Here is a 13703-nt window from a genome sequence, read left to right on the forward strand (position 1 = left end):
CTTCATTTGACACCAAGAGCTACTTCATAGCACTGTCCACAGCCCCATGCCCAAGTGGAGCCAGCAAGGGCAGGTGGATGGCAGGTACAGGGGACATGTGTGCTGCTTGGTGGCCAGGGGGACTGCACTCAGGCCCAGCAACCTCCACTCAGTGTCCCTGAGCCTCCAGCTCACTTGCAGCTCATGAGCAGTGCAATTCAGGCTCATTTCATGGTGTACTGGGACACTGCCCAGTCCCATATCCTCTCAGCAACTTGGCACAGTGGTATGTTAGTACAGGGAGGCCAGCAATGGGGGAAATAACCCTTGTCTGAAGTAAAAACCACAAAACCGAGAAGCCTTAATATTTAATAACAGTAGCCCCATTAATTATGCATTAAACAAGTTTTCCCTGCTCAGCATACTCCAGCAGGGAGACCAACTACAGAAGCATGCAGGGCCGGTGGCCAGCACCTCTTGTCAGTGCATCCACACTGCCTCAACCTCAGGCAGGTGACAGGGGCAACAGCATGGGCCCAGTGGGCTTTGTGGTTTTCATGCCTCCTCATTAATAAGAACAAGCTTGTCAGGAGCTGGAACAGTCACTTCTAGCTGCATGACACCCACTTCCACCCTGCAGAACCTCACAAGTGATGCAGGGGAAGAAGGACAGTGCTGTCACTTTGTGGGGGAGCGCTGGCTAGCAGCACCCCAGGACACTGCTGCTGTCTCAAGTGAACAGGGCACTTTGGTTTCTTTTTGTCTCACCAGAGAGCTCTGCAAACTTACTAAATAAACCAGGCTTTGTCTTATCCTTAGGCAGGAAAACAGAATTTCCTGGACTCCTCCTTTCTTGAAGGCAGCTCTTGGCCCTTCCTACAGCTCTAGCAAGAAATGCCCTTGTTGCAAACTTCCCAATCTCACTGGAGATGGGAGTAGGTGCAAGCCTGACTTGTCTTGCTTCTCTGTTCAATGTAAACCATGAGCATACAGAAAAGCTGGCTCTTGTGTCCCTGCACAGTGGGGACATGTCACAGAGACCTGTCCGCACGCACAGGTGTGCTGGAACAGCCCTGCTCAAAACCTTGCTCCTTATCAGGAAGCTGCATGTTGTTGCTGACTGTGTGTGACCTTCTTCCCTAGTGCTGCTCCCAGTCATCTGCCTGTTGAGATGTTCTTCCTCTAGCTCAGGGGCCTACCTTGCTCCCAACAGCATTTTCCTCCCATGCTGGAATATCATGCTGGTCTGTATTGTGGCAAATTAACTGCCAGGCTTTCACTAAATCCTACCCATGAGATCCTCCATTGGTCCTGCCTGGGAGATGTGTTAACTACGGATCTCTGACAGCTGCTTTGGCACAGAGGGAGATGTGCTGGTGAGGCCCACCCCAGGTCTGAGCCAGATCACTGTCAGTGGCAACAAGAAAGGCTCCTCTTACCATTCCTCCCAAACATGGCAGGTTTACATCAGGAAACGGTCCCTTTAAAACTCTCCTGTCAGATGAAAGCTCTTAGATGAATGAGCAGCAGGAGGAAAAGGAAAGTAGGTTACAGACCAGGAGGAGCTGCAAGTTAGAAGAAAGTTGTGTGTGCCTCATTTATTGCTGAACTGCTCCCTCCATCACAAAAGCCCAAGCACTCCCCCACCTCATCTAGGACTTGGACTCTCTGAAAGGCTCTGAATGAATCAGGGTGAGTCTGTTTCTGATCATTACAATGACAGGTACTGTGCTTTTCGTGCCATCAGAGACATTCAGACACAAAGCAGCAGCACGAGACCCTTCTGCAGTGCAGAGTACAGTTGTCTCTGCAGGCTGGCAAACTACCTACACCACCAGGCACCACAGGCCAGTGCAGGCATGATGAGATGTTCTGCAGCAAACACTTGCATGCAGAAAGCAACAGCTCTTATTGAAATATCATCCTCTATGCTGCAACCACTGTGACCAGCAGCATTCCTTCACTGGGCCACAGCACTGGCTGGGGAGCAATGCAGGCTGCATGTAGCTCTTCTCTTCATCCTTAGCTCAGCAGAGCAGGAGTTGGCACACCAAAGATGCCAGGATGAAACTGCTGGGACACCCTGAGCAGTACAAAGGCTCTCTGTAAACTCCTTACCCTCCCCCCCCCCCCCTCCCCGAACTCAGTCCCCATGGCCAGCAATGGTGGTGCTCAGCACTGAATCTCAGCACAGCACCTGGGAGCAATAGAGGTGTGGGCTCTGGTGACTTCTCCCAACTTTGTGTGGAGGCTCCTCCCGGCTCAGGACAACCACACTGAGCTCCATGCAATGTCTGACACACATCACACAATAGGCTGTCCCTGTCCAGGCTCCCTAGCCTTTTGTTCCTGCAGTGACAGGGCCACAGAGAAGCATTTGGGAACCAGAGAGGGAACACTGGGATTTCCTTGGTCTAAGCTCCCTCTGTGCCACTGTGACTGAGAAGGTACAGAGCTGCTGTGGTGGTAGTCTGGCATGGGGAACTGGAGGAGGGGCTTAGCTGCTCCTTACCTGGAGTTTGGTAGTTGAGCCGCCTCATCTCAACCGGGTCAGAGGAGTGGGCCAAGAGCGAGTCCTTCAGGCCAATGGAGTGCTCATCCTTGGAAGAGGGGGAATGTGCCCTTTTTCTATGGAGAGGACAGAGACAAGTAGGTGAGCTCTGGAAGAGACCAGCATGAACCACCTGGGAAGGAGACTGGGTCCCTGTGTCCCAAACACCCAGCTCCATCCCAGGCTCGCATGGGCTCTTGGCAAGTCACATCTTCTGTGCCTCCAATTTTCCATCTATGAAACGGGAAGGATTATATGTAAGCAATGGCAGAAGTTTGATTAGTGAGGCACTTTGAAACGCCATATTCTGCAAAATATTTATTAGAGAAAGAGGAGATAGATATAAGATGCTGTTTCCTCTTACTCTCACAAGGAACTATTTCCTGTAGTGGAAGGATATAATAATTTTTTCCCAAGTATAAGAAATATTTAAATATAGAATGCTGTAATATAATAGTGTAAAGGCTCTTCAGGGTGTGTTTTATTGGGCCATTAATACATGTCTTGAATGGTTGAAGGCACCCAAGGCGTATATTAATGGAACAATAAAATACACTGTTGTCTCTTCGTGCTGTATTTATGCCTAGAGCAATGCCACCACCTCAGGCTCTTGCTGGAATTCACAGTCAAAGCAGGGACAGATCCAATCAAAAAGTGGACAAGTGAATATTAAAGAAAATCTAAGACTGCAAGAAGAGTTGCTAGTGATTCTTTAAGTCCATTTCTTGGTCTGTATTACAAATATAGTGGATATACCCACGCAGCAGAGAGGGGTGTTGGGCAGGAGCAGGACTATGGTACTCTATTCTGAGTCCGTGCTGACCCTGACGTTTTGCCAACATGCTGACCATGCATCAAAACACAGAGACTTTGTCTTTTGGCTACAGCCCCAAAATAGATTTTGTGTGATGGTGAACCCCTCTCCTGACCTGCTGTTTTCTGGAAGAGAGGGAGCTGAATCCGTGCTGGTCTGCATGAATACTAGCACATTCACCATCCTGCAGATCACTACAGTCAGTCTGTGTTTTCTAATCCCTTGTGAGGCATTTCAAAGCACCTTGAAGGGTTGCCAGGTTCTGCACAGAGGCAGATGCATCTCTGGATGGTGGTGACCCTGAGCCATGCATGGTCAGAAGTGTTCCATCTGAAGCCTGTGGCTGTGTCAAATACTGGAGTTGTTCAATGGCAGAACCAGCCTGTGAGTCTTACACTGCTCTAAGTCATCTCAACATCTCTGAAGCCTTCTAGCTGCCTGGACTGAGACAAAGGAGCTGAGACTGAGAGCACCGATAGAAAGAATGGAAAATTCATGGCAAACAAAGCACTGTTTCTCCTATCAGAAACACAACAGTATGTGCCATGTGCTACTGTGTTCCAGTCCCTGAGCCCTTGAGCAAAGTGGCCCAGCTTTTATGGGGAATGGGCACAGCACATAATTCATGTTTGTGTCTTTCATTAGTTGCCTAGTCAGGGCAACTGCTAAAACAAACCTTCAGATCCCAAGCCATCCATTGCTACTCAGCTACAATTCATTCCCATTGTAGAGCTGACACTGTGAATATGCTGCACAGATAACTTTGGGGGAAAAATGCCTCAAAGACAAGCTAGACAGCAAAAACCTATAGGATAACACAGCATCACTCTGAGCATGTGGCTGGTGCTGGAGTGGGGTATGTTGTTGATGTATGAGCTAGGAGGCTGCAAGGGCATGAATGCCAGGTCTGAGCAGTGATTGGTACTACTTCCTATTGCTCCATCCACACCAGACTCTAGGAAAAAGTAAAGCTAAGTCTTGCTGTCTAAAGGGCCCAGGTACAGAAATCCCCCCTGGGGCCATCTCACCTCCTTAAGGACCAGCAAACACTTCTTACAATGGCTTGGTATTCCCTCAAAGCTACACTACAGAGTGCAAGAATGCACCTGCATTCTTGACAGAACAGCTCTCAGTCTGAAGTGACTGAGAAAACAAAGAAATTCCTATAACTGCTTGTGCTGTAGTTTTTTTGATTTTTAATTTAATTGCAAAAACAATCTGGGAAGTATTTATGTTGGAACTGTCTCCCCAAGAGCTGTGAGAGGTTGGCAATTGCTAGGAGGCTGATACCTTTGAGGAAACAAAGTCTTTGTAAACCGCCAGGGCTGGCATGCTCCATGCTCCCAAAAACAAAGATGCCCCTTAGTAGCTTCAGGCTTATTTTTCAAAAAAGAAATAAGACTTGGAATTTTAGCAAAACAAGAAGATAAAAAGAATTCATACCTTTCTTGCTTACTAGATCCGGGGAAGAGCAGAAACAGAAGAAAGGAGATGATCACTCACACAGAAAGGCACTGGCTGCACATGCACAGCAGAGCTCCATTTAATCAGACAACAAAGCCAGCCCTCCTCCCTGAGCTACAGATATGTATGTAAATAGAGAGTCCAGGAGGAGCAGAACCTCGGAGCTGAGCTGATAGAGAATGACCTACTGTAATTGAACAGGCTACCTGAACACGTGCAAACACAACCTGTGCCTCCTTGGGAGGACTAACAATCATCTCACACTACAGTTACAGCTCTAGCAGGACTGCTACGCAAAAGCAGGCAGTTACTTCAGCTGCAAGCACAGAGTGTGGATGGTGCTGATCTAGTAGCCAAGACTGAGAGGCCTCAAAAAGAGAGCTCCTGCTCTGGTTTCAGCCTGTCACATCCATGCTCTGTTCTCACTGCCAAGGCCATGTTCCTCAGTCAAAATTCACAGTAGTGGGGGTACCTGCCAGACATCAAGCAGGCAATTTCCACAGAAAACCAGTACTAGAGAAGTCCCCAAGGCTGCAAATCCAAGCTGTGAGACCAGAAAGTAGCCAGCAGACTGGCTATATGGACACAGCTGCCCTCCTCTGTCCCACAGCTCACACGTTTCCAGAATCCACAGCAGCTCAGTGTCCTGGGGCTGATATTAATTACTTTCTGCATGCCTAGCCCTTCTGCTGCTTTTATAAGGCAGCCTTTTGCTGTGCCAGATAGAGACCTTCCTCCTCCCTGTGACCACCAAGGACTGTCTATCAAAGCACCACATATCTGAAGGAAGGATGGTCTTGCCAGTGCTGTCACGTGTAGTGCTCATGTTGAAACTGCTATGTCTTGGACTGGATCTCACCTTTTGAAGAGGAGTATAGCAATGACAATGATGATGATTAATATCACAGCCAGGACAGGTCCCATCACCCACAGCATCTCTGGTTCATCCTGCTGCTTTGCTGAGGCTACTTCCATCACAATCTCATCTGAGTAGGGGCTGGCTGCGTATCTCTTCTGAACAGCACCGGCAGGAGAGGGAGAGAAAAACAAGTATCCATTATGCTAAAGCAACAGCTACATCACTGAAATGTAGAGGTTTTCCCTTGCTTCTGGTCAGCAGGGAATGGTCACGCTTCCCAGACTCCAGCAGCCCACCTGGATCCTCCCTCCGTCAGCATCAGGAAGAGGTCATGCTGTGGAAAAAGTGTCTTCCTTGTGCAAAACATGCTCAGTGCCAGTAACTTCCTGGCTGGCAGACGTGGCCTCCAGGTGCCAAACTGGAGCAGCCCAGCTAAGAGTCACTTGCCAGCCCTGGGTTCTCTTGGAGCCAAATCACAGGCTTTTGAATCCTAACCAATTGCACAGTGGGGCTGGCTGATGATTCCTAAATGGTTTATAATACCTGCTGTGCTGATATCAACACAACTCTCCAGGACAGGGCTATATTAGGAAAACCCCTGCTGGGCTGTGTGGTTTTCTTAAAGGAACAAAATAACAGGAACATTTTCTACCTGATGTCTCAGCCCTGATAAACACACCTTGGAAAGTAGCTCATGTTTACAGGTTCCTTTCCAGAGACTTCTACAACCTGAAGGGACAGCTTTCAAACCCCACCAGCAAGATGGGATCAGCAGAGACCCAACCCGTCCTTGCAGAAAAATGACACTGCACCTGGCTTGTTCTGCTGCTGTTGCTAAGGATTATGGAACTGTGCTGTCCCTTCGCAGCTCAGCCTCGCTGGGTCAGAAGGGTTAAGTGCTGCAAAAAGTAATCCTTTCTCCCTGTCAGAGGGTTAGAGCTGTAGTAGTTCAGTGCCTGTGGCTTTTGAGCAGCACCTGCTGCCTGGCATTAGGGAGCTAGAAAAGCTCTGCTCCTTCCATAGAAAGTTTCAGTCACTGAAGAGGTGCCCATGGATCTATAAATCTGCTTTAAGGTTGAAGTTTAAACATGCACTTCATGTCTGGGTGAATCTGAGAAGAAAGGGAAAAATCAAGCATGCTAGTGTCACACAAATGCACATCTTGATCTCCTCTCACAGGTGCTCTTGATTCCAGCCAGCCTGGTTTCAAACATGCATGGAGTACAGAATATGCTCTTATCTGTGACATCCTTCTGGCAGCACACTCAGGTGCAGCATCCTTGCTGCTCTCCTCAGATTTATCAGCAGTCAGAGATGCCACTGGCTGGAGGGGTGGTTCCTACTTTGTCTGTGAAACCTTTCAGCCCTTTTTCAGTGATCCTGAAATAGCTGCTGGGTCCTGGTTCAGCTCTGGTCCTAAAGAGAATCTCCATAGGACCATTCCAACCCATCAGCCCGTTCCTGCACCCATTGTCTACTTCAAACAATGGGGCAAGGAGTCAGCAACAGCTCTATCCGAGCATAGCAGACAAAGATGCTAGGTTGGAAGTAAGAGGATGGGGCAGAAGGCCTGGGGCTCCCCTATATATATGGGCAAGCAGCTACTCCATGAGGAAGGCACAAAGGCTTTGCTTATGACTACCTAGAAAGATCAAACTGCATTAGGCGGGGGGAAGGAGCATGCTGATCTGTGCAGCAAAGTAACACATGTGTCCTTCTCCAAAGCTTTGTGCAAGGGACAAAGATTCATAGTTTTTGAAGACACACTTTGGAGATGCCTCCTTCCAAGAGAAAACAGAAGCAGAAGAGATCAGAAAGACAGTTATCTCAGTGGCATTTCCAAAGGCAGACTGCAAGGTGCATTTGCTCCTGCTCTCCAGAGATGGTGTTTCAATCACACTCGCCTTTGCCTTTGAAGAATGGCAATGTTACACTTGCCTGCTGACACCAGAGCAAGCGATTTAAGAGGAGCTGAGTGGGGGAGATAGGGTACAGCCTTGGACAGAGTGCCTTATGTTTCACATGAAAACAGATATGATACAGTGGGGGATGCAGAAGGGTGGTCTCTAAGAGCAGGGTGTAATAACTCTGCTGGTGGGTGGTTCCCTGGAGGGCTGTGACAGATCAATGCTAGGGAAATGATGATGGTGATGGTCTGGGATCAGCTAGTTAAGGTCATCTCTTCTTGACAGGGACTGCCAGGATAGCACATCTTAAGGCTGCTGCCTTACCTTGCTGCTAATTTCTGACTCTCCCTCTCTTACCAGCATGCACATCTTGCCACAAGAACACGTGAGCTGGATGAGTAATGAAGAACTTGACCAGCCCTAATGAGCCATTACAAGCAAACAAGGTTGAAGAAGGAAGCCACAGCTGGAAGCTGACCAAAGGATTCTGTGTGTCTCTATTATTTTAATTATTTACACATTGGCCGCTGCTACAGATTCCACCACCACTCCTGTCCTTCATGTTTACAGCTGGACAGGTCTTATTGTGCTACTGCCTGTTTATTCCATCAGATACTGTCTTCCCCCTCACATGCCTAGGCCCCATGTGCTTGGCAGCATTCTGCTGACAAAGGCAGAGCCCATTTGCCTCTAGTAAGGAGTCACAGGAGTAAGAATCCCTGTGCAGCAGGTAACCGTGCTGCTTTGCCCCGCTGACAACCACTGTGATGGAATGCAGGTTTGCTTCTCCAGATGTCAGCTGGAAGTGAAATTCTGGCCAGAGAAGAGCCTGTGAAGGCAGGTTAGCAGGGGAAGCATCCTGTTCACTGCACAGCCTCAGCAGCCACTGTGCAGGGCAGAATTCTAAGGGGCTGTCTGCCACAGTCATTTACTTGAACGAAAGCAGAATGAGAACCTATCCCATCCCAACCCTGTGTCAAGTTCTGCTCTGGGCACAGCCCACCGTGCCACAACTGAGCTTGTATAGAGCACGTCTGTTGACACTGCCCTCCACTCTCATCTGTTATGTCAAATGTACGTGCCATTTCCCTCCAACAACACCATCTATCAAGTCAACTCCCATGGCCGCCTCAGCTTGTTGAGGCCAGCTATGCAGGCTCACTCTCCTCTCTTACGAGAAAACTCCATCATCCTGGCTTGCAGCAATTGTTCACCCTGCCTGCACTGAGCCCACCCCGGCTCTGCCAGGAAAGGCAGTGCTCCCCCAGCAGAAAATCCTTACCGTGTCGCCATCTTCCAGTGAAGCCAGCACAAAACAGCGATAGCTCAGGTCTTGAGACAGGGGCTTGTTGTAGAAACCTTTGTAGTTCTTCTCATCCCCCAGAGTGAAGGTCTCAGGCAGCACATCCACTTGAGCAGCAATGTAGGGCTTGAGTCTGTCTGCTTGGCGTCGCTGGTGCCTGCTCTGAGTTCCTTGGCTTATGGCCTCCAGCAACTGGGGACAAACAAGGTCCATCACTATCATTTTGCCCAGCATGATGCCACCTTACACTGTTACCTCAGGACTCAGCAGGGTGGAAGGGAGGGGAGATGATACCAGGCTCGATTTGGATGTAGTGGTACAAAAAACCCCAGAGGGATGTGTTATACATTTAGGCATTGCTGTAGCACCTGTCTGCAGACCCTCACTGCAAGGACCTCCACCAGAATCTCAGCTTTGGGAAAGTCCTGAGCCCTGGGATGCCAACACAATGAATGTTAGGGCTGAGACAGCCTGGCTGTGCCTGTCAGCCTGAGTAAATGAATCTCAATGGACTGTGAGGGAACCGGACCATGTTCTGTGTCCCAAATATTGGTCTGGACAGCAACTCACACTTTATACATAGGGATGTACATCAGCTAACACTGATGTATAGGGGAAAAGTGACATTTGCTGTGTCCTCCCCTTCTGTCAGTGCCTTGATATTTCATCTGCTGCTGGGTAGCAGATAGAGCTTCATGTAAATCACACAGAACAGTACCAGATTTCATGGGATGTTCAGAGTAAAAATGGCAAATTTCATAGTCAGACACAAATTCATGAAAAAGGATATAAACACACAAAAATTCAATTACACTGCTAAGAAAGACTCTCAGATGTTTAAAGATGTTTTTCTAATGAATAAAACCAAGTATAAGGCTTGGAACAGAAATTCTAATTTAAAATGAAGAAGGAGGCATGAAATACATTTCACACACAAATGTATCAGTGCAGCATTGTCAAGAGTAGACAGTGAACATCAGTGGGGCTGGAGACAGTGATGTGAACACAAAGCCATGCTACTGAGCTGAGCTCACTCTGAGGAGGAAAAGATGGGTAATGCATCCTCCACTCTTTCCCCTTGACAGTCCATCCTTGCCTTCTTATGAATACTCATGTTGGAGCAATTTAGAAAAGCTAAAGCTTATTGCAGTATCACCGAAGAATAGGAAGGAAAGAAAAAAAAGGGAAAAGGGGATGAAGAAATCTGTTTCACAAATAGACTTGTCACCATAGGGGGAAAAGGCAGAAACATAGCCTTTGGATGGTGGAGTTTGCTCCCTACACACATCTCTTGTATCTTGGCTGAAATTACAACTGAGCTCTTTGGGGCAGAAAGCACAGCTGTATGTGCATGAAACCACAGGGCTCCAGTTGTGGTTAAGGTTGTTAGATGCTGCTGCCTCTGACGTATATAACATACACCAAAAAAACTGCATCAAAAGAACACCAGGCTTGCAAAGTTCAGATCCTGATAAATTAGAAAATTAATTTTGTCTGTGCAAAATTAATTCAGCCTTCCGTGTGTGCACTGTGTTACAATCCGTGACGGCATGGTCACACACTCTTTCCTGTAACTCTCCAGCTTTGTTAAATACACAGGACAGACAGTGCTTAATCAAAGGGCAGCTATTCCGTATTTTGTTTTCTTCTTTGTATTGTGCAGCCCGAGGCATTGTTTATTGCTTACTATTCAAATCCAGCTCTGAAGACAAAATTAATAATTTCCTCATGGGCTTTTCTATGGTGCTGATCACTAGAATATTACAAGTGCTTCACAAACATTAACGATCTTATCTTTCAAACACCCATATGAGGTGAGATGAAAACGATTATCCTAATTTTACAGATGGAGAATAGAGACACAGGGACATTAATGTAAAAAATGTCCAGTAATTTTGAATGTCAAATTGAAAAGACGTTGGCTTGTTTTCTTTTTAAAGAAAACTTAGCATTTTTTCTATAGCATTGACTGTATCCAGCGGGGCTCCTATTGACTTTCTCTGCAGCTGCGGATGCTTAGGCTTTGTAAATGAGGCTCCAGGATCTCAAACCGGGCACTCTAAAAAACTAGAACATACAAGACAGTGGATGCTAATGAAAATTTTGTTTTAAATCATTTGCCCAGGGCTGAGTGAAACAGAAATAGAAACCAGTTCTCTTGATAGCTTTCAACCACCTAAAGCTCACAACAAAACCATCCTTTCTAATCCTAGTCTTCTATTTCTTATGATGTTTTCCAACTTCTGCAATGAAATGATTCAGGAGGCCTACAGATGCTGGTTCTCCATCACACAAGATCCCCCAACACGCTGCGAGCTGGGACCCCATGGAAAAGACTGTGCAATCAATTAAAGATTAATGATAAGCAAGGGCTAACTTACAGTTTCTAATGCTTTGTAATTTCTGAGTACTTCAAGTTTGCAGCTTTGTTTTCTGAATGGCCCTTCTCTGTGTGATTTCTTGGAATTTTTCCTTATTACTTTGAGGCAGGGAGTGCATGCAGGAAGGAGCAAGCCCACAATCCCCTTGTGTGGGACTCTCCTGACACCCACATCTACTGATGTTGGCAGACTGCCACACAGAATAAGCTGCTTCTTTGGGTGAATGGGCTGGTGAATGGCAAAAGCCTTTAACAAGCAAGCATGAAGGGGTCTTTGCAGGTTTTTTTAGATACTAGAGTTAACTCTTCATCCAAACTGCAGGCTTCTCTCCAATCCAAAGAGAAAGAAGCCTCCTGACAGGATTGCTTAATAAACTGAAAATAATACTTCTTTCTTCTAGCCTGTTCTCAAAATCAGCATGGTTGCTTCAGCTAAAAAAGGCTGTGAAGAGTGTGCATCCTGAGACAGGATCTGTCCTGGGCAGAGCTCTGAGACACTCAAATGTGACCTCCTCATTGGGCACATTCTGGGAGGTGTTCCCTTTCTTACTTGACTCCAGCCTCCTTCTTACATGCTGTCACCAGCCAAGTAAGGCTGAGTGCACTGCACATCCCACCTCTGACATACAGCTTGCGCCTCTATCACTGCATCTGTGCTATTACCAGGAGGCCTGGGAAAAATGTCCTGGGCTACTTGGGAGCCACTTCCATCACAGCAGCTCTAAGTCTCCTACCTGGTCAAGCTCCATCTCATCAGGTGTTCGCCACCGAGCAGTTGGGCTGCTGGTGCTCTGATCTGCTGGCACAACCACGATGTAGTACCACCTGGAAAGGAAAGAAACCATAAGCACTGGACCCTAAGTCATCTCTCTGGCAGGTCGCCAAACAATGTGCCATATGCCTCTCAGGGACAACCTGCTCCTTTCCCTGCCCTAGGTTCAGTAAGGAAGAGGCTGGTTTTCCAGCTGCACCAGAGAAGAGAATACTCCCCTTAGCACTCATTAGGTTAATGAAGATCTACAGACTGTGCTCCAGAGGGTGGTGTAGGAGCTGTGAGAAGGACATTTATATAATCGGATTGTAGCAAGAATCCTGGGGGAATTGTGCTTCAGCACAAGGATACCACAGTAACGAATGAGACTTCCACAAACTCGCTTTTTTAATCTCCTTGAGGCTTTAGGCATTATTTATTTAAAGGATGTTATACAGCATCAGAGAAAGTCCCTCCTGATCCTCAACTGTGTTTTTTGCTGGTAGCATCTGGAGTGTACCCACCAGGGTGAGGGCAAACTGTCAGAGAATTGTCTTAATTTTATTGCACACAAATATTTGCTCAGAAAAAGCCAGCAGCATGATCCCCTGTTACAAGTAAATGCCTGGCTCTGTACCACAGCCTGCTCGGAAATTCACTCCTAGGTTTCAAAATCCAGAGACTGGCAGAGGTCTGCTCTGCTTTTTTCCCCCCATCTCTATCCCCGCACCCTGCCTTCAATGCCCAGGCATGGCACCTACCTAACTGGCACAGTGGTCTGGACTTTGGGAAGGGCGAGTGTGAATTTTCCTTCCTGTATGTACTTGTTTGTGGCAATGGGTTTGCTTTGCAAGACGTCAGGAGCGGTGCGGATTGAGACGAGATGCTGGAGCCCTCCAGCACTGCTCCCACGGTTCATTAGCACAAAAGAATAGTCCGTGTCTGGCTGGAGGTCACTTATGAGTTTCTTCATCGAGTGGCCGTCCACCTCCACACTCTGGCTATTGTACAGAATCTGAAACGGGAAAAAGACATGCTCATGCAGCTGACAGCTGCTAATGAAAACTCACACTCAGAATAGCAGCGTTAAAGATGACAATTTGGCTCTGGGCTCATCCTCAGGTGGTTTGACCACTTTATGCTTCATAAACAGCCATAAATCTTTAGTTAAAGCCTGGGTGGCTGGTGACAATGGTGGGGCTGGTGGTGCCACATGAGCTGCTTTTCAGTGTTGGTTTGGGGGAGGAAGCCAGATGGCTGTACTTTGCCCTCATGTGGAGATGAATGGGTCTTTGTTTCTTGTCTCACGAGGCTACAACATACAATATGCTTTTGGTGTAAAATCCCGTCTGCTTTAAGTTGGTGTCACTCCTGTGTCTCCCAGTTTATGCCTGATGGAATGGTTAGCACAGACCATCCCCTCCCAGCATGACTGGCGGTTACATGCCTCACCAATGATCCAACAAATCCTGTGCAGACCTATAACAGGGCTCTGCAGGTGTGACATCCCGTTGTTGCCATGACAACAGATGCTGCAGCCATGGGCAAGAGGTCGGAGCTGCTTTTCCCTGCCATGCTTGTAGTAGTGCAGAGCAGAGCAGGGCTGCTGGTGGCATGGGCAGTGGGCAGCCCCCATGCACAGCTTTCTGCCTTGGGCCCACTGGCTCCTTAGCTAACAGCATCTTCTCAGTCCCC

At 47.7% G+C, this 13703-nt stretch overlaps 1 protein-coding gene across 3 annotated transcripts in view; it reads right to left on the reverse strand.

The window, feature by feature from the left end:
* PTPRF (protein tyrosine phosphatase receptor type F) overlaps window positions 1-13703 on the reverse strand; it is a 390245-nt gene that overhangs the window by 30539 nt on the left and 346003 nt on the right. For all 3 annotated transcript variants that reach the window (XM_034063545.1, XM_034063546.1, XM_034063544.1), the window contains 5 exons: window positions 12770-13023; window positions 11992-12082; window positions 8857-9069; window positions 5668-5822; window positions 2492-2607 (listed from right to left, as the gene is read on the reverse strand). In XM_034063545.1, the coding sequence (XP_033919436.1) occupies window positions 2492-2607; window positions 5668-5822; window positions 8857-9069; window positions 11992-12082; window positions 12770-13023 (829 nt within the window). The remainder of the gene's footprint in view (window positions 1-2491; window positions 2608-5667; window positions 5823-8856; window positions 9070-11991; window positions 12083-12769; window positions 13024-13703) is intronic.

The sequence above is a fragment of the Melopsittacus undulatus genome, chromosome 6 (genome assembly GCF_012275295.1).
Source record: "Melopsittacus undulatus isolate bMelUnd1 chromosome 6, bMelUnd1.mat.Z, whole genome shotgun sequence".
Classification (NCBI taxonomy): Eukaryota; Metazoa; Chordata; class Aves; order Psittaciformes; family Psittaculidae; genus Melopsittacus; species Melopsittacus undulatus.